Source organism: Scyliorhinus torazame, chromosome 10 (assembly GCF_047496885.1).
Source record: "Scyliorhinus torazame isolate Kashiwa2021f chromosome 10, sScyTor2.1, whole genome shotgun sequence".
Lineage (NCBI taxonomy): Eukaryota > Metazoa > Chordata > Chondrichthyes > Carcharhiniformes > Scyliorhinidae > Scyliorhinus > Scyliorhinus torazame.
Window position 1 is genome coordinate 197,664,628 of NC_092716.1, and position 24,082 is coordinate 197,688,709.

General features: G+C 46.7%; 1 protein-coding gene across 5 annotated transcripts in view; it reads left to right on the top strand.

Moving 5' to 3' along the window:
* The window catches only part of mapk8ip1b (mitogen-activated protein kinase 8 interacting protein 1b), a 263,887-nt gene that overhangs the window by 195,337 nt on the left and 44,468 nt on the right, over positions 1-24,082 (top strand). For all 5 annotated transcript variants that reach the window (XM_072466230.1, XM_072466231.1, XM_072466232.1 and 2 more), the window contains 2 exons: positions 9,520-9,601; positions 13,424-14,236. In XM_072466230.1, the coding sequence (XP_072322331.1) occupies positions 9,520-9,601; positions 13,424-14,236 (895 nt within the window). The remainder of the gene's footprint in view (positions 1-9,519; positions 9,602-13,423; positions 14,237-24,082) is intronic.

Sequence of the window (24,082 nt, forward strand, 5' to 3'; positions counted from 1 at the left end):
CTCCGGGCTACCAAAGTGGCAAAGGCCAGAACTCCGGCCTCTTTCGGTTCCTGCACTCCCGGCTCGTCTTGACACCCCAAGTATTGCTATCCCCCAGCTCGGTTTTACCCAAGTATCCAAGACCTTGGACATAGCCTTCGCGAAGCTCCTCCAAAACCCCGCAAGCGCCGGACACGCCCAGAACATATGGACGTGGTTTGCTGTGCTCCCCGAACACCTCACACACCTGTCCTCTACCCCAAAAAACTTCTACATCCTCGCCCCTGTCATATGCACCTTGTGCACCACTTTAAACTGGATCAGGCTGAGCCTGGCACAAGACGAGGAGGAATTAACCCTGCGCAGGCCTTCATCCAGCTCCTCACCCTGCTCCTCCTCCCACCTGCCCTTCAGCTCCTCCACCGAGGCTTCCTCCGCCTCCTGCAGCTCCTGGTACATCGCCGAGACCTTACCCTCTCCGACCCACACGCCCGAAATCACCCTGTCCTGTATCCTCCGGGCAGGCAGCAGCAGGAATTCCCCTACCTGCCTCCTCACAAACGCCCTAACCTGCATTTCCCGGGGGTAACCCAAATTTCTCCTTCAGCGCCCTCAGACTGGCAAAAGTCCCATCAATGAATAAGTCCCCCATCCTTTTCATTCTCGCCCGATGCCAACTTAGGAATCTGCCATCCATCCTGCCCGGTGCAAACCTATGGTTGTTCCGTATCGGGGACCAGATTGATGCCCCCACCTCCCCCTGTGCCATCTCCACTGCCCCCAGATCCTCAATGTCGCTGCCACCACCGGGCTCGTGGTGTACAGCGTCGGCGGTAGCGGCAACGTTGCCGTCACCAGTGCCCCCAGGCTAGTATCTACACATGATGCCACCTCTAGTCTTTTCCACGCCGCCCCCTCTCCCTCCATTACCCATTTCCGAATCATTGCCACATTAGCTGCCCAGTAATAGCTACACAAATTCAGCAGCGCCAGCGCCGCCCCCCCCCCCCCCCCCCCCCACCCGACTGCGCTCCAAGAACCTTCTCTTAACCCTCGGGGTCTTACTTGCCCATACAAACCCCATAATGCTCTTGCTCACTCGCTTGCCCATAATGGGCCAGACCTGCGTTACGTACAGTAACACCGAGAATACCTCACACCTGATGACCAAGGTTTTTCCCGCAATGGAGAGGGAGCGTTGCTCCCACATGCCCAGTTTCTGTCTTACCTTGGCTATGCGTTCCTCCCAGTTTTTGGTGCACGCCCCAGCCACGCCGAACCATATGCCCAGCACTTCAGGTAGTCTGACCTGATGGTGAAGGGGACAAAGGACCGGTCGGCCCAGTTACCAAAGAACATGGCCTCGCTCTTGCCGCAGTTCACCTTGGCTCCCGAGGCCAGTTCAAACTGGTCGCAGGCATTCAAGAGCCTGCGTACAGACGTGGGATCCGAGCAGAAGATGGCGACGTCGTCCATGTACAGGGAGGCCTTGACTTGCATGCCTCCGCTGCCTCAGATCGTCACTCCTCCTATACCTGGATCCTTCTTGATGGACTCGGCAAAAGGTTCTATGCAGCACACAAACAGGGCCGAGGAGAGAGGGCAGCCCTGTCTGACTCCAGATTTGATCTGGAACTTTTCTGATTCCCACCTATTGATTGAGACTGCGCTATAGATGTTTGTGTAGAGCAGTTTGATCCAATTGCGAATTCCCTCCCCAAACCCCATTTTGGAGAGCACATCCATCATGTAGGTGTGCGATATTCTGTCAAAAGCCTTCTCCTGGTCAAGGCTGATGAGGCAGGTGTCCACCCTCCTGTCCTGCACATAGGCGATCGTATCCCTGAGTAGCGCGAGGCTATCCGAGATCTTCCTGCCGGGTACAGCACAGGTCTGGTCAGGGTGGATCACCGACTCCAGTGCAGACTTGACCCGATTGGCGATGACCTTGGCTAGAATTTTGTAATCCACATTCAACAGTGAAATGGGTTGCCTATTTCAAATTTCCTCCCTTTCCCCCTTCTGCTTGTAGATGAGGGTGATGATGCCTTTCCTCATGGATTCTGACATGCTGCCGTCCAGAAGCAGACTCTCGTACACTTCCAGCAGGTCTGGGCCCATCCAGTCCCACAGAGCCGAATACAACTCAGCCGGTAAGCCGTCGCTTCCGGGAGTTCTACTGTTCTCAAAGGACTTGACGGCCTTTGTCAACTCATCCAGAGTTAGCGGTTTGTCCAGGCTTTCCCGCTCGCTGTTACCTAAGACCTCCGTGATAGACGACAGGAAGGTCTGGGAAACAGTGCTATCTGTTGGCTTCAGCTCATACAGTCCGGCATAAAAGGATTTACTGATCCTCAGGATGTCAGACTGCGATGACTTTACAGAGCCATCTTCTTCCTTCAGGCTGCTGATCACAGAGGTCTCTGTGCATCTTTTGGAAGAAGAAGCGTGAGCACTTTTCATCCTGCTCCACGGCGCGGACTCTGGAACGGAAGGTAATCTTGGAGGCCTCCGAGGTGTAGAGCGAGGCTTGCTGGCTCTTCACCTCTTGGAGATCCTCCTTGACAACAACCCCCATCGACTGTAGCTGGAGCAAATTCTGCATACTTTTCTGGAGCCAGGACATGGCCCCTCGTCTCTCTCTCACCTTTTGAACTCCTTTGAGGATGAAAAACCTTTTGATGTTCTTCTTGATTGCTTCCCACCAGAGATGTGGAGACTCAAAGAGGGGTTTCACGGTTCTCCAACCTTTGTAATCCCTCGAGGTTCTCTGGAGTCAACAGTTTTACATTCAGCTTCCATGTCCCCCTGCCCGCCCCCTGGTTTTCCTGCAGCTGGCAGTCGGCCAGTAGGAGGCAGTAGTCAAAGAAGAACACCGGCTTAACGTCGGCTGACCTGACCGTGAAAGCACGGGACACAATGAAGAAGTCTATCCTGGAGCGGACGGACCCGTCTGGCCATGACCATGTGTATTTACGCTGCGCTCCATCTGCAGGATTGCTGAAGACGTCGAGCAGCTTGCCGTCTTTTACCATTTCCATCAGGAGTCTGGACGTAGCGTCTAGTTTGCTGTCGGCTCTGCCGGATCGTCCAGCCGCATTGATGATGCAGTTGATCCCACCCTGTTATTCCAAGGCTGCGATCTGCAACTGAAAAATCTCCAGCGCATCAAGGTCCAACCACTTTACATCCAGGCTGGCTACACCTCCAGGTTATTTACTCCTCTGAAATTAATCCTTTAATTGAATAGGCCCTAATCGCCAGTCAACATAGTGGCCAATTTGATATCACCTGTTTCACTCTATATGAGAGGTAACTCATTGCAATTTGATGTCACAAAGTCTTCTGGAGCTTCCCTGTAATTTTCTGTTATTCCATGTCAACTTTTGGCTGATAGGAGGGAAATGTTAGCTTTTTGAGCTCTTAAGATCAACCCTGATGGAAGCCACGTGTTTTTATCATCTTAGCATTTAGTTTAACTTTCCTTGTATCTTTTCACTTGCGGATGTAATGCTGCAAACAGTTGAGACCATTACTAAATAAATAAAAAACTGTAATGACTTTCATGACCTCTCTCATCCCAAAGCAATTAACAGCCAATGAAATACTTTTTGAAATGGTCCCTGTGCTACGTAAGGAATTGCCACCTTGAGATATTACAAATGCTTCACTTCAGCTGGTATTTTGGAGTATAAAAATCTGCAAAAAATACCACAGCCAGAGAAATAGCATGCAGAAATAAACCAAGTGCAATGAGGTACACCGTGTGATCACATGGGTACAAAAGGGGTCACTTATCAGGAGCGTGCAAGTTCTTCCCTGGCTGTGGGCAGACACACAGCATGTAAGAGCTGTTCAGTATTATCAATAAACCTTTATTAGTCCCTGGTTGACAATTGTTGAAACCCCAAGTACTTTTACAGCCAGTACACCCGAGAGGAAATAAAGTGTTAAAGATGTGTAGCTTCCAAGATTGCAAGGACATTGGAGCCAGAGGACACATAGAGTACCAGGTCGACGGATGGTAAATGGCAAAGTGATCCCAGGGTATCAGTGCTTTGATGTGAGACTACAACAGATAATGGGTACATTGCAGGTAAGCCAATACAGAACACAATGGTTGAATTTGAAGCGATTGCTTTCCTTCCAGCCATTTCTCTCTCGTCACCAAACATCAGAGACTTGCAGATCTTGATCGTCTGACCAAAGGATTGCCAGTGCACCCACTCACTGCAGAGACCATTTTCTTAAAAAGACATTGCTGAATTGGGAGAGGGCAGATAATTTCATGCCAAATTAATTTGGATTGAGTTGAAACATGGTTGAAACCGACATGCCTGCAGCTGATTAAAAGAACAAGATTGCTGCTGCTTCACAATTTGTAATTTTAAGTTTGTGTTTCAGATATATCTAATATCCTGATCCCAAAGAGGGAAGTTTTTATTTTTAAAAATGCCCATTTAGCAATCCAGTCACTTATCTGATCAGGTGCCCCGGAAAGGCCAACATTTCCTTCTGGCTAAATCAAGCATCTGCTCTCATTTGATGTCACAAGAATGTGATTTTCAGCAGTCATTGTTCAGAGCCATTTCTCCTGGGGCAGGTAAAGAAGTTCTCATATCATTAATGAGATCTGACTTTGGTAGCAAGTACTCGAGTTGATTAAAGTTCAACAACATATTATGTACTTCTTTCTTGAACAAAAAAAAGAAGGAAGTGTTAAGCCAACAGTTGTTGCAAAAATAATTTCACATTAGATTTAGGACTGATGTTGTGATCCAGCCATAGCCAAGAAGCCAATTGAATTACAGTCAATGGTTTTTAAGATTAAGAAAGGGTTTAATTGTTTGGACAATGACAACAACTAAGTGTCTTTAATGTAATAAAATGTTCTAAGACATTTCATCAGAGTGTGATAAATAAAAATTAGATACTGAGCTGCATAAGGTGATATTAGGCTAGATGGTCAAAGGGTTGGTTGAAAGGGGTAGGTTTTAAGGAGCATCTTGAAGGAAAAAGAGAAGTTAGGGAGATGGAGAGATTTACAGCCTAGGCAGGCTGAAGGCATGGCCACCAAGAGAATGCTCATCAGGCCTGAACTTCATGAGCACAGATAGCTTGTGTGTGTGTGAGGTTGAGGCAGATCACAAGAGATAGGAAGGGGCAAATTGTTGAAAACCTGAATGATATTTATAAACCAAGTCATAGTTAAGACATGGGTAACATGGTTTTAAATTGTTTATGGAGGGTAGAATGTGGGAGACCAACAGGAATGCATTGGAATAGTCAATGCTAGAAGTTAAAAAATGTTTAAATGAGGGTTTCAACAGCAGGCGAGTTGAGATAGGGGAGGTCTGACAATGCTACGCAGAGGAAATAGGCCATCTTATTCCATAGACAAAGTTTTTCCACATGTGGGGAGACCCAAAACTAGGAGCCATAAATGGAAGATAGTAATAAATCCATAAGTGATTCAGGAGGAAATTCTTTACCTAGAGAATGGTTCAAATGTGGAATTTGCTGCCACATGGAATGTTTGTGGCAAATAACTAAAATTAAAAGGAACTTGGATGAATATATGAGGGAGGAAAGAATAGGTGGGACAGGGTGAGATAAAGCAGGGTGGGAGAAGGCTATTGTGAAATTTAAGCAGAGGCAAAGCAGTTGGGCCGAATGACCTGTTCATGTAATTTTACATTATAAAACTGGAGAGGGAAATAAAATAGTCTGCTAATTCGCCATTATCTGCTTTACTCGCTCATGCATAGTCTAGGCCTACCTCAGTATATAGCTGGTGGATCTGATTTCTTTGGATTTTCAGAAGGCTTTCGACAAGGTTTCACGTTGCAGATTGCTATGTAAAGTTGCTATGTCAAGTGTAAAGCGCATGGGATTTTGGGTAGTGTGGACAGAAAGCTGGTTAGCAGAGAGGAGGCAAAAAGTTGGATTAAATGGGTCTTTTTCTGATTGGCAGGCAGTAACAAGTGGGGTACCATAGGGATCTGTGCTAGAACTCCAACTGGCCATAGTATATATTAATGATTTGGACAAGGAACTAACTGTATTGGGCATGATCCAGTGGCCGTGTTATACTTGAGCGAAAGCACAGTGCGGCTGCTAAATCCTGGGAGAGGCCTTGCGCGGGCTTCCCGGCAGCCTTTGTGCCTTGTGGGATCTATCCAAGTCCTGCGAGGCGTCAGAATGGGAACTCCGCCCAAAGGGGCGGGGCCAAACGGTGCTCGCTAAAGTAGGTCTTAGTAGGTTGAGACCTATCTACCAGCCTCTCTTAATCCACCCGCCTCCCCAGGGAGGCTTCAGCTGGGTGCCAATCAGTATTGTTTCACAAGAATGTGGACCAGGCATAACGGCACCCGGGGGTCTCCCGGGGCATTAGAAGCCCCTCGGTGGCCAGGGATAGTGCTGGGTGGCATCCTGGCCATCCACTTGGAACATGAGCACCATGGCACTGCCCAGCTGGCACCTTGGCACTGCCAGCGTGGCATTTTCAAGGTGCACACATGGCACTGCCAAGCTGGCAGAAGCACTGCCAGGTTGCCAGTGCAAGGGTTCCCAGGTGCCAGGGTGGCACTGCCAAGGGGCAGGGCCCGAGATGGGGATAGGGCCTCTGGCAGGTTGAGGGGCGTGACGGTTGGATGTCCTGGGGTGGGAGGGGGTCTCTGTAAGTGGGCTTGGAGGGGCCTGAAGAGGGGGGTCATCCAGCGAACCCATAGTGGGGTGTCCTCACTTGGGAGGGGGGAGATGTGGGGCAGTGCTCATGTGCGTGGGAGGTGTAGTGCCCTGCGCATGGAGGGGGGGGGGGGAGGAGGGGGGAGTGACATTGTCTATGGGTGGGGTTGTGGAGGCCCCACAAGCTCACTTAGAGATCAGGGCACCCTTCAAAATGGCGGCCCGATCTCTTGAGTTCAGCTCCCCAGTGCTTAAAAAAAAGTTTCAAGTGTGGGCTAAATCAGTGAGAAACTCCCCAGGGCCCAAAAAAGTGACTAAGTGTCATAGGATAGCGGTGGGGAACTCGCCGGCAGAACCGACAGGAAAATCCCTGAAAGACCTGCCACAAATTAATTTAGAAATGTTTCCATTGAATTCGCCCATTATCTCCAAATTTGCAGATGATGCAAAGTAGGGTGGGAGGGTGAGCTGTGAGGAGGATGCAGAGATGCTTCAGCGGGATTTGGACGGGTTGAGTGAGTGGGTACATGCATGACAGTTGCAGTATAATGTGGATAAATAAAGTGAGGTTAGTAAAAATAGGAAGGCAGATTATTATTTGAACGGGTGTAAATTGAGAGAGGTGGATACTCGCTGAGACTTTGATGTCCTCGTGTATCAATTACTGAAAGTAAGCGTGCAGGTACAGCAGGCAGTAAAGAAGACCAATGGTCTGCTGGCCTTCATAGCGAGAGAATTTGAGATGTTCTACTGCAATTGTATAGGACATTGAGGCCATACCTGGAGTATTGTATGCAGTTTTGGTGTCCTTATTTGAGGAAGGATGTTCTTGCTATGGAAGGAGTGCAGAAAAGGTATACCAGGCTGATTCCTGGGAAGGTGGGAGAGTGGTCAACCTGGTGAATTCACTACCGCAGAAAGTAGTTGAGGCCAAAACATTGTGTCATTTCAAGCAGGAATTGGATATAGCTCTTGTGGCTAAAGGGATCAAGGGATATGGGGGGAAGGTGGGATCAGGGAATTGAATTTGATGATCAGCCATGAACATAATGAATGGTGGGGCAGGCTTGAAGGGCTGAATAGCCTCCTCCTGCTTCTATTTTCCATGTACAAGGATAAAAGATGATCATGCCGACTTTCATGTTTCTATTCACCACTGTTGCTGTCAGACAAGGTTCACTTTTGACTGTAGGCAGTGGTGTAGAACTGGGTGATGTAGGCCTTAGCCACCTGTTTAACCTCTCTCTGATTCAAGGCAATGGCAGCGGATATCAGGATAGGTGTTTAACAGGCAGCCTACCTAGATTTCCACTTCTACACGAGTGCCCAATGTTACGATTCTCACCCTCCTCCTGTGGTTTTCAGTCATTCATAAGCAGGGTTTTTTAATGAAATAATCTTTGTCATTTTATGTCACTGGCAGCATGTTGAAAATATGGGGCGGGATTCTCCAACCCCGCGCAGGGTCGGAGAATCGCCGGCGGGCTTCGCGAATCGCGCCACGCCACCCCGACGCCGGCAGAATCGGCGCCATTGGCGCCGGCTTGGTTGGCATGGCGCCGGTCGCGGGCCGCTCTACGCAGCCGGCCCTTCAATTCTCCAGCCCGGATGGGCCGAGCGGCCGTAAGAGAAGAGCCGAGTCCCGCAGCCGCCGTTCTAACCTGCTCTGGGCCAGCGGGACCACTGCGTGTAATGGTCAGGTGGCGGCTTTTATGGGGGGAGGGGGGGTCCGACCTCGGGGGCGGGGGGGGGGGGTTCCGATGTGGCCTGGCCCGTGATCGGGGCCCACCAATCGGTGGGCTGGCTTCTGTGGCTGGGGTCCTCCTTTCCTACTCGCCGGCCCCTGTAGTCCTGCGCCATGTTGCGTCGGGGCTGGCGCGTTGAAGGAGGCCACTGCGCATACCCTCGTTGGCGCCAGCGCAACTGTGCATGCACGGATCCCACGGCACACAGTTCACGCCGGGATCTGCAGCTGGAGCGGCGCGAACCACTCCAGCGCCATAGTCGTGGGACGGCGTTTATGACGGCGTGGACACTTTGCCGCGGGATGGGAGAATCCCGCCCATGTTGTTTGCCCAATTATGGGCGGGATTCTCCGCAAACTGGCGGGCAACTCCGGTGCGAAGGAGTGGCGTGAACCACTCTAGCATCGGGCCGCCCAGAAGGTGCGGAATCCTCCGTACCTTCAGAGGCTAGGCCGGCGCCGGAGTCGTGTGCGCCCGGCTGGCGCGGAAGGGGCTTGGCACCACGCCATCCAGTGTCGAAGGGCCTCGGCCAGTCGGCGCAAGTTGGCCCAGGCGCGGGAGTGCCAGCGTGTGCTGGCATCATCCCAGCGCATGCGCAAGGGGTATCATCTCCGCGTCGGCCATTGCGGAGGACCACAGCAGCCGACGAAAAATAGAGTGCCCCCACGGCACAGGCCCGCCCGCGGATCGGTGGGCCCTGATCGCGGGCCAGGCCACCATGTGGGCACCTCCCGGGGCCAGATCCCCCCCGCACCCCCCCCCCCCCCCCCGAGGATTCCGGAGGCTTCCCGCGCAGCCAGGTCCCGCTGGTAAGTACCTGTTGTAATTTTGTAATTTACCCCGAAAACGGGCAGCCACTCGGACCATCGCGGGCCAGAGAATCGCTGGGGGGGCCACGCCAGCCGGCGCGCCGCAATTCCCACCCCCGCCAAATCCCCGGCGCTGGAGAATTCAGCAGCGGTCGGGGCGGGATTCATGCCGCCCCCCGGCGATTCTCCGACCCGGCGGGGGGGGTCGGAGAATCCCGCCCAGTGTGTCAGCAACTTCTGGTGCAGCTGCATGAGACTGTCACCATCTGCACATGACATACTTTGTTTTCTCATTGCAGGATACGCTGAACAACAACTCATTTGGCAAAAAGTACAGCTGGCAGGAAAAGGTCTCTCGCTCATCATCGCCACTGAAAACTGGTACGTGTGCCTGCACTGCATGGCCTGTTGTTGTGTAGTTATTGGAGCTGTCTCTTTAAAAGAAAAGTTTATCTCCTTGGTTCTTAATCCACCAAAGTTGATTAGTGAGCTCTAGTGTGTGAGTTTTGTGCAAGGACTTCTTTAAAAACAAAATGACTGTTGTGTAACCATTTGATAAAGGGAACAGGAGCTTACATTTATGTTGGGGCTTTTAATAAAGTAAGAAGTCTTGAGGTGCTTCACGCAGGTTTATTCTAAGACAAACTCTGAGCGAGATCAAGACATGATAGGAAAGGTGGCCAAAAGCTTGGTCAAAGGAAAGCCTTAAAAGGAAAAAAAAGGGGGAGGCAGAGAGATGGAGAGGTTTAGGATGGTAATTCCAGAGCTTAGGATCCAGGCAGCTGCAGGCATGGATGCCAATGATGGGGTGATATGTGCAAAAGAGGCCAGAACTGAAGGAACATTGAGGCCTTGGAGATCTGTAGAGGAAATGAGGACTTGAGAGGGGTTTGAAGACAAGGGCGAGAACTTTAAACTTGAGGTGCTGGTGGACTGGGAGCCAATACCAGTCAGTGAGCACAGGGATGATGGGTAAAGAGGACTTGGTGAGGATAATGTTGCATAATTTCCTCTATTGCGTTGTTGGGAGTGGGATGCAGTAGTGCTGAGTGCAGTAGGCAAATCGAGTAAGAAGGTTCACCATTGAATTTCTGCCCTTTGGAGTGCTGTCGGAATCCCTCCCCTCTCTCGCTCTTTATCTCCATGACGGAACATGGTTGCCTGACTTTGATCATCGCACTGTATCAAAATGGGAATGTGGGACCAGGAAGACGGAATGTTTCCTCTTCATATCTTCCGCTGCATTTACTGCCTCCTTTAAGACCCTCATTAAAACCTATCTCTTGCCTGAATATTTGGTCATCTGTTCTAAATCTACATAATTTTAACAGGACTAGATCAGGGTCAATGCAGGAAGGATATTCCCGATGGTGGGGGAGTCCACAGCCTGAGGATACGGGGTAGACAGTTTTAAGACTGAGATGAGGAGAAATTTCTTAACCCAGAGAGTGGCGAGCCTGTGGAATTCACTACCACAGGAACCAGTTAAGGCTAAAACATTGTATGTTTTCAAGAAGGTGTTCATTAAACGGTGCTCTATGCAAGGTCAATGGAATAAAAATCAGATAGGTTCTCTAATGGGCGGGTGATCTGTCTCATAATGTACCCACCAGGCCGCGAAGATGACAATCTACCCCTTAGGTATTTGTCTTCAGTTTGGGAAACCGGTTTGGTGGATTGCAGACCTCCTCTTCATTGTTTGCTTGACAATCAGTCCTCTTCCCTGAGATTTCTCCCCGCACATTCCCTCTAGGGGCTGGGATGACAAATGATTAGGCTTTGCTGACCACTCCACTGGGAATCCCAGTCTTTAACAGTAGCGTCCACTTCTCTGCTGACTCACGACAGCAATCTCCTGAGGCTCAGCTGATAACTATTTGCTTGGATTGCGAGGATGTCACACACAGATTTACGAGTTTGTAATTGGAGGAGCTTCTGGTGAGGGGGAAGAACTGCAACGTGTTTCTGCAAGGGTGTGGCGAGATTTTAATGACCCAGCTTTAGCATAAGATAGAGATGGGCCTGCCCACTGTACCGGCTGCAAGAGGAAGAAAAATTAGGAGTGGTTAACTCCGAGCTTCTCAGACAATTTCTGATACAGTTTCCCTATTTCTTGTCTAGAGATGTTCTCTCTTGGCTTCCCTAGTGTTAGGTCAATGAAAGACTCCTCCAATTATCCAATCTCTGAATCTTCAATTCATTGGTAACAGGAGTGCAATGCACAGTTTATTAATCTTCTGGTCCTCTTGTCCAGAGGCTCTGGGTTCAAAACCCGCTTCAGGACTCAATGGCCACAGAAGGTGTGTTCATAACAGGGCCAAACAGATTAACTATTAGATTGTAAATCCTTCCAATACACCTGATGGTAAGCGGTAAAAGGGGAGAGTTTCCTTGTCAACTATAATGCGGGAAGTGACGGCAAATCACTGCAGTACTTTGCAATACATAATTATGGACCAGTGGAAGTTCATGATTTCCAACACCCTCGTAGGGCATGGTAACTGGAGGGGGTGGGAGAGAGTGCAATTCACACAATCAGAATAGTACAGAACAGAAGAGACCATTCAGTCCATCACATCAATGTAATTTCTATCAGAGAACAATTCAGTGTGTTCCACTTACCTGCCCTTTCCCCACATCCTTGCAATTTTTCCCCTCCATTTATGTTTCCAATTCCCTTTTCCAAGGCTGATTCTGCCACCCTATCAGGCAGCGCTTTCAGTCTATCAAACGCTTGTTGGATAAAAATGATAATCCGCATGCAGCTCTGGTGCTTTTGACCATCACATTTAATCTGTGCCCTCAGATTATCAACCTTCAGCCATGGAAACAGCTTCAGTTTATTTGCTCTATCCAACTTTTCACCATTTTAAGCACTTCTATCAAATCTACGTTTAATATCCTCTGCTCCAAGGAGAACAAACAACCCAAACTTCTCCCCTCTATCCATTTAAATGCAGTCTCTCATCGCTGACACTGCTAATAACAACTCTTATTGCCGACGATGAGAAGCATGTAAATTTCCAGTTCAGGGTCATGAGAAACCAGCATGAAATGACAGGTTTGCTTTGACTTTTTATTTTTAAGATACTTTGTTTTTGGGGGTTGCTGATTATCAGTTTGCTGACTGGGTGCACAGGTAATGTGGGTGGCGCTCATGCAAATGACCTGTTTGTTTAATTTCCATTGAGCCACCATTTTGTAGGCCAGCTTTCCACAGCGGACAGGGCGAGTTGGCAAGTTTAAAATCTGCCTATCTATTTGTCGTGTCTTACATGTGACAGATTCAAATCTTTTTAATGTCAATCGATTTTATAAAAACACTAAAAGGAACTGGACAGCGGTCTACAATGATTTTTTTCAATAATCCTAAAATTGCTTTTGATTGTTCTGCGCACCAGTCACCGTATCCATCTCTTTATTGACGCACTTTCGATGTTACCTACAGGCCTTATCCGCAATGTGAAATCCACAGAGAGACCTAAAAGAAAGCTCACATAGTTCTGCATAGGGAACTGGATGCTTTTAAAATAATGAGTAAGAATGATGCAAGTCAGTAAAGACAACATTTTGGTTTGTGTCTGTGTCACTGGCCATTTGTTTGTCTTTCAAGGTCTATATCCTTGTACATCAATTCTGTTCCTCTTCCTCCTTCCCTCCTTTCCACTTTATCTGGCCTCTCCCTCCTCTCTTCCTTTCCTCCACCTTTTCTTCTCTCACTCCTCACCTTTTTCCACCCCCTCACCCCCTCTTTTCTCCTCTTTCCCTCTGTACTCCTTGCTCCTTCCCTCCTCCTCCACTTTGTTTCCCCTCCTGCATTTCCCACTTCCCTGCTCCTCATTCCCCTTCTTCACCCCTCCTTAACACTATTCTTTTTCCTCCTCCTCCTCCCTTTAGCCTCAATTGTCCCTCCCTTCCTTTCTTTTTTCCCCCCTTCTTTTCTATGCCATCATCCTTTTGAATCTCTTGAGTTTCCTTCCACCCTGCAGAAAGAATCCGCTTTCCCACAGTCCCAATACGCCAGGGCATGTCCAAATGGTAAGTTTGTGTCACTTAATTGTATGAAGGGCTAGTATTGGTTGCGAAGTGCAGCTAATGCCTTTCTTTTTAAATGCGTAGCAGTGGTCTGGAGAATATGACAGCTGTTTTTTTTGGGGTGGTGGGCATTTGTTTGCAGTATTCAATAACCTGTGTGTATTACAGGAGAGGTGACTCCCGCTCACGGGTGCTTGGGCGTTGAGGTGAATCCAGCGAGTGGCACCACCGACAAAGGGACATCGACTGCCCAGGTCAATCCCTGCAGGCGGGCACCAGCAGGGCAGAGCGAGACTGTAGCTTCCAACCCCATGGGGTGCTCGGCGAAGCTGGCGACCACTAACCAGCGGGCGAAGGACAACGAGGGCCAACATGACGAGCGCATCCAATACCAAACACAAGTGCCGATCGAGGCGACCGAGGAGATCTACCTAACTCCGGTGCAGAGGAACTCAGACTCCTCGGAAAATGAGAAGCCCTTCCTCTCTCAGTCCAACGAGAATCGCATGTCCATCAGCTCGGATGTCGACTTTGCCCACTGCTTAACCCTACCAGGGAACCCAAAACCTTCTATCAGTGAAGGGGATGAAGAGTTCTCTTGCCTTTCCACCTCTCACAACTGCTCATTGCCACGAACCTCGCTCAATGCAGAGCAGCTCTTTCCGCGGACCTCTGTTAGCTCAGATAGTGCGCTGTCCTATGATTCGGTTAAGTACACACTGGTTGTGGACGACAACATGCAGTTGGAGTTGGTGAGCCTAAAACACTGTTACTCAGGGTACAGCGACGACAGCGATTCAGCAACCGTCTATGACAACTGCATTCCGTCTCCGTACGAGTCTGCTATTGGAGAAGAGTATGAGGAGGGTGTGCTGAAGAGAGACTCTGTCTGTCTATCAGAAGACTCCACGCCTGAAGCAGATATTCCTTTCTCGAAGAAATTCCTCAATGTTTTTATGAGTGGAAGGTCAAGAACGTCCAGTAAGTAGCTTTCAATTATTTCCCTGGCTGAATCGCTCAATCTGGAGATTTAATGGTGCTCCAGGGTTGTGACAGTGGGGGTGGGAGGTGCCAGAGTTGTGATAGCAGTGTTTGTCGGGGGAATTGGTGTGGTGGGGGGAAAAGAAAAGAGGGTGGCTTCCAGAGCTTTTGGTGAGGTAGGTGGGGAGGTGTTAGGAGGAGCAGGGTGCCTGAGTGGGGGAAGGGAGGGTGTTATATGAGATATGAGAGGGAGCAGAGTGGGTACTCCACATGTGCAAGATTTAAAGATCTGAATTATGGCAAATACAGGATTCTGGATGCATGCAACCTGGGGCAGTGGGCTCAATTACAGGACCATCCTGTGAAATAAGGTTAAATATTCACAATTTGAAGACATCTCAAAATGCTTTATAACCAATAAGGTACTTTTAAGTACAGTTACCATTGTAATGTAGGAATGGTGGTAACTTGTGTATAACAAGCCCCCACATCCAGCAATGAGATAAATCACTTATGAATTTGTTCCTGTTGGTGCTGTTTGAGGAAGGTATGTTGTCTGGGAGCTTGTGTCTATTCTTTTTCTTTGAATACTGCTGCAGGATTGCTAATGCCCACCTAATAAGCAGCTAGGCCCCCAGTTCAATGCAGTGCTCCCTACAGTACTGAACATGAATGTTATCCTGGATAATGCGTTCAAGCTTCAAGGCATGAAAGTCTGTGTTAGCTATGCTTCATGAATTCGCTTGGTGTGTACACTGCAATACATACACCATTAGGCTGAAATCATTCTGAGGATGTAGGCTTCACTGGCAAGACTTCAATTTCTTACCCTTACCTAAAAGAGAAAGAAAGTCTTGTGTTTAAGTTCTGGCTTTTCATGACAATCGGACATTTCAAAGTGCTTTAAAGCCAATGAAGAACTGTTGTTTTGTAGGAAGTGTAGCAGTCAATTTGCACACAGGAAACTCCCTCAGGCAAATATGACAATAACTAGACACTGTTTCTGTGATGTCAATTGAGGAATAGATATTGACCAGAACACCAGGGAAAGGTTTCCTGCTCTTTATTGAAATAGTGCTGTGAGACGTTTTACATGCAGAGCACAGATTGTGCCTTGTTTCACTGTCCTCTTAAAAAGGCAATGCCTCAGGAATTGCAGTACTCCATCAATACTTCATTGGAGTGTCACACTTGTTTTTTGTGTTCCGGTCTTGAGCAGTTGAGCACGGTTGACACTTGCTCTTGCGATGGTGGGCAGTTTGATACAGCCAAGTGGCTGGCTGAGTCACTTCAGTGGGCAATTAAGAGTCAGCCCTATTTGTGTGAGACCAGAGTCATGTAATAATGACCGGCTTTGCCCCCCTAAAGGATATGAATGCACCAGTTAGGGTTTTTAACTACAATGGGGCATTGCTGATTGTGGGAGTTTGCTGGGTGCAAATTGGCTGCTGTCTTTCCTCCATTACAGCATTTCATAACTACAACATTGGCTACAAAGCACTTTGAAGTGTCCTGAGCTCACGAAAGGTTTTTCTTTCAAGATTCTTTTCACCTTTGGGCTAGAATTAATACATGTAATGGTAACTCAGTTCCTGTGTTACTATCTTTATTCAGATTATTTTTCAGAGTGAACTCTTGACTCACTTTAGCTTCAGAAACATTCTGGAGTTCCCCAATATGGTCTCAAATTGTTTCTTATGTTATGATCTCAGACTAGTCCTCAACTTTGGCGAGGATACTGGACAGAAACCCCAATATTTATTTTTAATTTTGTAAGACTGTGAGGAAAGAATATTTGCTCATGGACTGATTGCACAGAGAAATGGGGATACGGTATATTAAAGCAAACTTTATTACGAACACAGTATTAAAATATCTTTAATATCATAGCAGAAAATAGCTTACAATTACCCCGTAAACAATGCTACTCAATATAGTGAACACAATACCCTTAACTGCTATCTTTATTCCCACTCAAAGAACAAGGAAAATCATCTCCGCTCTCAATCCACTTTAACTACCATTAGCAACTACCATTAGTACCCAGGAATACTTGCTTAACAGAGATGTTCTTTGAGGAAGATAGATCTTTTGACACTGCTTTAAGAAAAGACTTGAATCCTGTCCGAACATGCAGAAACCTTGGTTGTATTTCTTCAGAGCTGTTTGAACTGGTTAGTTCACCTTTTCAACCAGAGTGCTCTTCTGTCTGCAGACATATCTTTTATCTGAACTGCAGAGATCAAACTGCTTGACTTCTGTTCACAGCTTCATCTGGAACTCCACTCACCTGCTTGTTCTGCAAAAGCTCCACCAAGTAACGACATCATCTTACCAATCTGAAATCTAATTAACTCCTCACGGAATCTCCTTAATCCAAACAAAACTGCATTAGCCAAACCTTTTATGGTGGCTTAATTGCACCCCTGGCTCCCATAATCTTAGTTGTCTTTTGAATCGGGCTTTCTTTTAAAAACATGACTGCAGCAGTCAAACATGCTCTAACCCAGGCTTTTAACCTTTACTGCACCAAAAACTATAACACAATATAGCTGAAATTCCTACATTCGTCACACGTAGCTGATTGTACAGATTTTACCATCGCTGCACTGCTCTCACTTGACCTAGCTCTCCGTAAAATCCAAACCATCCATAATTCTGCTGTCCATTACTCTGTTCTACTGGTCTTTGAACCAAACTCTGGTGTTTCGTCTCTGACCACTTGTATACCCTTAATTCCTCTTCTCCGCCTCTTCCTGGTAGATCCTTGAGCCAATTATGCATTTGGACTCAATTTCAAAACTCCATGTTAAGAACCATAGAAAGCAGAGGTAAGCCATTTCACCCTTTGAGCCTGCTCTACCATTCATTTTTAGAGTACCAATTTTGTTCCCAATTAAGCGTCAATTTAGCATGGCCAATCTACCTATCCTGCACATCTTTGTGTTTGTGGGGGTGAGACCCATGTAGAAACTCCACACGGACAGTGTCCCAGGGCAAGGATTGAACCCGGGCCCTCAGAGCCTGCTCTACCATTCAATATGATAAGAGCTGATTCTGTAACTCAACAGCACATACCCCTTGATCTCTTTAGAATCTGGAAATCTAACTATTTCCTTATTAAATGTATTGAGTGACTTTTCCTCAGTGACCGGAGCCTTCTGTGGTAGAGAATTTGACAGACCCACCACCATCTATGTTTCAATTAGATCCCCTCTCATTCTACTGTACTCCATTGAATACAGGCCCAGTCGACCCAATCTCTCGTCATATGTCAATCCTGCCATCCCAGGAATCCGTCTGGTTAACCTTCATTGCGCTCCCTCTATGGCAGGTACATCCTTTCTTAAATAAGAAGACCAAAACTACACACAATACTCCAGGTGTGGTTTTACCAGCACCCTGTTCTCTCTACATTTTCTTTCCGTTTTACCACAATTAAATTCCATTCTCCACACTCACTGGAACAGGGTCAGTGCTCAATTTGTGACAACTCTTGCAATGTATTTTTATATTAAAGATGTTATATGTAAGTTGGACATTTTTTAAGTATAGGCATTGCTGTATGGAGAAATGCAATGACCAAATTACAGATAGCGAGGTGCCACAAATAATACGTGAGATCAATCAATCCCCTGATGATTTGATTTTAGTGGTGTTGATTGAGGAATGAAGATTGAATGAGGGGAGATGTGGAAAATTCCCTGCTCCTCTTCAAATTGTTCCATTGGATCTTTTACGTCCACAATAAATGAGTAGCTGAGATTTAACATTTCGGGCTGGATTTTCATTGAGCTCGAGTGACTCGGGAGCCCTTTAAAAACTGCGAGAGGGTCCCAATTCTGGGATTCCTGACCCCATTCCCAGGGTTCTGATTTTGGGAGTGCCTTTTAAGGGTGTGGTCTGTTTCTGATCATGAGCACTCCTGCCTTTTCCATTTTGATTACACTTGAAACTTTTTTATCTTGTGGAAATAAACATTGTGAAATTGATAGCACAGCTCACAGACCCAGACCTGTCATAACACCATAAGACATAGGAGCAGAAGTAAGCCATTCGGCCATCAAGTCTGCTTCACCATTCAATGAGATCATGACTGATCTGATAATCTTCAACTCCATTTTCCCACCTTATCCCCATAACCCTTGATCCCTTTACTGATTGCAAATCTATCTCGGTCTTGAATATACTTAATGACTCAGCCCCTGCACCCTCTGCAGTAAGGAATTCCACTGATTCACTACCCTATAATAGATTAAATTCTTCCTCACCTCGGTCTTAAATGGGTGACCACTTACTCTTAAAATCAATCAATGGTTTACTTGGTGCTTATGTGTTTTAACAGACCACTAGATTTCTGGACTCTCGGACAAACCTCATTATGTATACTTGGTTGGAGACATATAAAAATCTATTTACTTGATGAAACACTTGAGCCCGAGAGAAAACATTGCTTGATTCACAGCTCTGACTCTCTGATCCATGTTGTCAATTTCACAATGTTCATTTACACAAGATGAAGATCTTCAAAGTGCTTTCAGTTTCAGCTATTGATACTTTAAAGGATCTGCATGATTGATAGTTTTATTGCATTGTAGTAAAAATGTTTTTTTTTAAACAAAAGTAGGCAGTTATCAATGCATGACTTTTGTCAAGCATTGTTTCCACATCCTACTAACAGAATATTGTTCATTGCATTATGTACAGTCTATAGTTGGTAAATGGACATGGAAGTGGGTGGTTGGGGGGGGGGAGGGAGGTGCATGGGTGAAGCATGAGTGTGGGGGTGGGGAGGGAGGTGAAGAGGTACGAGGGCTGACGGGCCTTTCTGTTAATATAATTTGGACAGCGTCCCACAACAACAAGGCGGGTCCTTTAAGCAGCACGTCTTTGCACTCAGCTCCTGTGACTGCCCAGGTCAGCTAAACCACCTCCAACCTCAATAAGGGTGCAAGTCCCGAAAAATGTGCTTGTTAGGTGAATTGGACATTCTGAATTCTCCCTCAGTGTACCGGAGAGGTGCCGTAGTGTGGTGACTAGGGGAGTTCCATAGTAACTTCATTGCAGTGTTAATGTAAGCCCATTTGTGACACTAATAAAGATTGTTGTTATTGTTGTTGTTATTACTCCAACAACACTCTAAAATCTCAAACTTTCCAGGACAACACTGTCTGCGATTTTAACACGCTAGTTACTGGCTTAAAGATCCATCACCAGCACACCATGGCAGTGTATACCATTCACAGAATTCACTACAGCAATTTCCTGAAGCTTCTTCGCCAGCACCAGTCAAACTGACACACCTTTATCATCCAGAGGACCAAACACAGCAGACACCACCTGAAAGTTGTCCTCCCAAGCCACACATCATGCTGACTTGGAGTCATAATCACTATTCTTTCACTGCTTCTGTGTCAAAACTGCACTCTAATAGCACTGTACCTATACCATACAGACAGTAATGGTTCAAAAAGGTTGCCCCCCCCCCACTGTCCCACCACCACCTGAATTGCAATTGGGGTGGTTAATAAATGCCGGCCCTGCCAATGACACCAACACCCTGAAAATAATCTTTTTTTAAAGAAAGGCACAGTGCTACAGGTAGCTATGAGTTTATAGAACATAGAACAGTACAGCACAGAACAGGCCCTTCAGCCCACGATGATGTGCCGAGCTTTGTCCGAAACCAAGATCAAGCTATCCCACTCCCTGTCATTCTGGTGTGCTCCATGTGCCTATCCAATAACCGCTTGAAAGTTCCTAATGTGCCCGACTCCACTATCACAGCAGGCAGTCCATTCCACACCCTAACCACTCTCTGAGTAAAGAACCTACCTCGGACATCCCTCCTATATCTCCCACCCTGAATCTTATAGTTATGCCCCCTTGTAACAGCTACATCCACCCGGGAAATCTATCCCCCCTCATTATCTTATCAATCTCTATTAAGTCACCTCTCATCATCCTCCGCTCCAAAGAGAAAAGCCCTAGCTCCCTCAACCTTTCCTCATAAGACCTACCCTCCAAACCAGGCAACATCCTGGTAAATCTCCTTTGCACCCTTTCCAATGCTTCCACATCCTTCCTATAGCGAGGTGACCAGAACTGCACACAATATTCCAAATGTGGTCTCACCACGGTCATGTACAGTTGCAGCATAACCCCTCGGCTCTTAAACTCAAGCCCCCTGTTAATAAACGCTAACACACTATAGGCCTTCTTCACGGCTCGATCCACTTGAGTGGCAACCTTCAGAGATCTGTGGACATGAACCCCAAGATCTCTCTGTTCCTCCACATTCCTCAGAACCCTGCCATTGACCCTGTAATCCGCATTCAATTTTTTCCTACCAAAATGAATCACCTCGCACTTATCAGGGTTAAACTCCATCTGCCATTTTTCGGCCCAGCTCTGCATCCTATCAATGTCTCTTTGCAGCCTACAACAGCCCTCCACATCATCCACTACTCCACCAATCTTGGTGTCATCAGCAAATTTACTGACCCATCCTTCAGCTCTCTCCTCCAAGTCATTGATAAAAATCACAAATAGCAGAGGACCCAGCACTGATCCCTGTGGTACACCGCTGGTAACTGGTCTCCTGTCTGAAAATTTTCCATCCACCACCCCCCTCTGTCTTCTATGTGATAGCCAGTTACTTATCCAATTGGCCAAATTTCCCTCTATCCCACACCTCCTTACTTTCTTCATGAGCCAACCATGGGGAACCTTATCAAACGCCTTACTAAAATCCATGTATACGACATCAACTGCTCTACCTTCATCTACACACTTAGTTACCTGCTCAAAGAATTCAATCAAATTTGTGAGGCAAGACTTACCCTTCACAAATCCGTGTTGATTATCCCGGATTAAGCTGCATCTTTCCAAATGGTCATAAATCCTATCCTTCAGGACATTTTCCATTAACTTACCGACCACCGAAGTAAGACTAACAGGCCTATAATTACCAGGGTCATTCCTATTCCCTTTCTTGATCCAATGAGTATCTAAGCCTTGAGGAAGATGTCAGTATTGATCCTTTGGTTTTTGTTGTATTAGCTGCTCCCAGCCAAGGAGGCAAGAATGATCCAGCAGGTTTCAGTTTCTTCCCGGAATGAAGTGCTCATGTGAGCATTTTTCCTTGTTATTTATTCAGAGGATGCGGGGAGCATTGCCAAGATTAACATTTATTGCCCATCCTTTAGTGTCCTTGAGAAGCCACAACAGAGTGGCTTGCTCAGTCATTTCAGAGGATAGTAAAATGTTAACCACATTGCTGCTGGTCTGGAATTACACACATATCTGCCAGACTGAATAAGAACAGCAGACTTTCTTCCATAAAGGACATAAATGAAGCAGATGTTTTTTTCCCCGATTAATGCAGTGGTTTCATGCTCAGCATTGTTAATACTAGACATGCTTTTAATTTCAAATATATTTAATTAATTGAATTTAAATTCCCCAGCTGTCATTGGAATTTGAATTTGTATTTCCAGATCATTAAGCCAGGCCTCTGGATTAATAGTCCAATATCATATGCACTATTATACCACTCTCTGCAGTGATGTTGGCCATGATCAAATACCTTTCTGACACTATCAAGACTTCCCACATAATGAGAACAAAGTTTCAGAGGGTGGATTCTACCAGGGGCGGATCTAGCTGGATTCCAACCCCAGCATAGAACTTTGCCAGCGGGGATGACAAATCACAGGACCAGTCCCTGTCACGTAGCAGGACCAATCTACAAGCACGCTCTCATGCAGAAGGTCGCAAGAATGGCATACAGAACCCCATTGATATGTGCTCACTTATTTGGTGGATGTGGAGCTACAAAGGACAGACATGTCATTTCCTATTTGTGCTCAGTATTTTCTAATTACATGCATCCTGTGTTGATGCTAATTGAAACATGGGCACGTGTTGATTTCAGTAACAGGTTTTCAATTCCATTGTGGGGTGTCCCTCCTAATTACAGAAATTAGCAGATGAAGGGTCGGGTGTTGCCTGTAGTTCTGCTCTCTTCCTACATGAATGAGATGTTGTCCTTGAGCAGAAGAGGCCAAGAGGAGTTTTGATAATTTATTTGAAATCACAAAGTGTTTAGATGGAGTAAATGAAGAGCAACTGTTTCTCATGGCTGAAGGGTCGACATCCAGAGGGCACAGATTTGAGGTGACTAGCAAAAGAATCATGAGCAAAAACTTTTTTATTAACATGTTAAAAGGATTTGGAAGATGCTGTCTGCTGGGATGATGAAAACAGATTCTATAGCTGTCTTCAGAACTGAATTTGATTAACATTAGAAACAGAAATAACTGTAGGGATCTGGGGAAAGATCATGGGAGTGGGACTAACTCAATTACTCTCCGAAAGACGAGGTGTAAACTTGATAGGCTGAATGGCCTCCTTCAACTCTGTGCAATTCTAAGATTGTATGAAGTTGACCAGAGCCTTTACACTGACCATCAAAGCCTATTTTATTCCTTGCAGTAGCAGAGAGAGGACCATTCCTCCAACCCAATGCAAGCTTAATGGTACCCAGTCTGACAGCTAAGAGTGTAGAATAAGTAGGTTAATAAACACAAATAAAAACCACTCCTCACCTACCCCAAAGGAGTCTGGTGGAAGTGACGGTCTGAGGAAAAAGATGTGTTCAGTAAGGGGGCATGGGGACAATTTTTAATCTTCTCCATGAAACATGACCAATAATACTGAAGCTGTTGAGGGACATGGGTCAAAGGTGGGTAGATGGACTTGGATCATTTTGATTGGTTTAACAGGTTCAAGGTGGAAGTGGCTTCCTACTGTTCTGATGTTGCCGCCGAATGTGGACTTTCTTTTCAAGCCGCAGCAGTCCTTGTGGTATTGGTGTCCCATCACTGGTTTTAGGTGTCTAAGCTGGTGCTGGCTCTCCAAATAGAGCCCCTAACACTAATTACAGTGACCAGCCTTCTGAACACATCCTTTTCAAATACTTCCAAGTCTGAGTGGTGCCTCTAGTCAAATGTGGCAAAATCATCTCGCCCACTTTAAATCACAAAGTTGTCCATAATGTTATCCACACTCCTACAACTTGCCCCATGGGGCACACACTCCAGCCCTTCACACATGATTGTGTATCTACATGGAATGCACTGGAAGGAAAGGTTGGTGTCATGCTGCAGGTAGAAGGGCTGAAGTATAGTGAAGGATTACTAGGAATAAGGAAATATTGGCAGATGAATGTGAGAGACAAATGTGGTGTATGGCCAGGCTGGAGCAAACATGGTGGTTGGGTCTACTAAAATCACACAGGAGGTCACAGGACAGTGTGCTGGTAGTGGGAAAGTCTCCTGAAATTAATTCAGAAGTGAGGAGGAGTCAATGTAACTGGCAACTCACCCGCTGCCAGTGGATGGCAATTAGACTCATTAATGAGCCACTTGACACCAATTATCCTTGAGTCCAATTACACCGGAATTTTGTGATGGCTCAATCATTAAATGGAAGTCACACGGCTCTCCCATGCCTCGAATTCCAATCAGCAGGAGGAGCACTCAGTTCCCAACTTGGGGACCAGGAGCAGCACCAGGCATGAGATGCTAACCTGGTGAGGTTACCGACATGCCAATCAGTGGAAGCAGTATGTTGCAGACGGAACTAAGCAATCCCACAATTAAGAAATTAGGTCAAACTCCTGCAGACCTGTCACATCCAATTGTGACTGGTGGTGGACAATTAAACAACTAATATAGGGAGAAAGGTCCACAAACACCTCATTCTCAATGATGGAGGGGCCGAACACATTAGTGCAAAAGACAAAGCTGAAGTATTTTATAAGAATCTTTATTGTCATAAAGA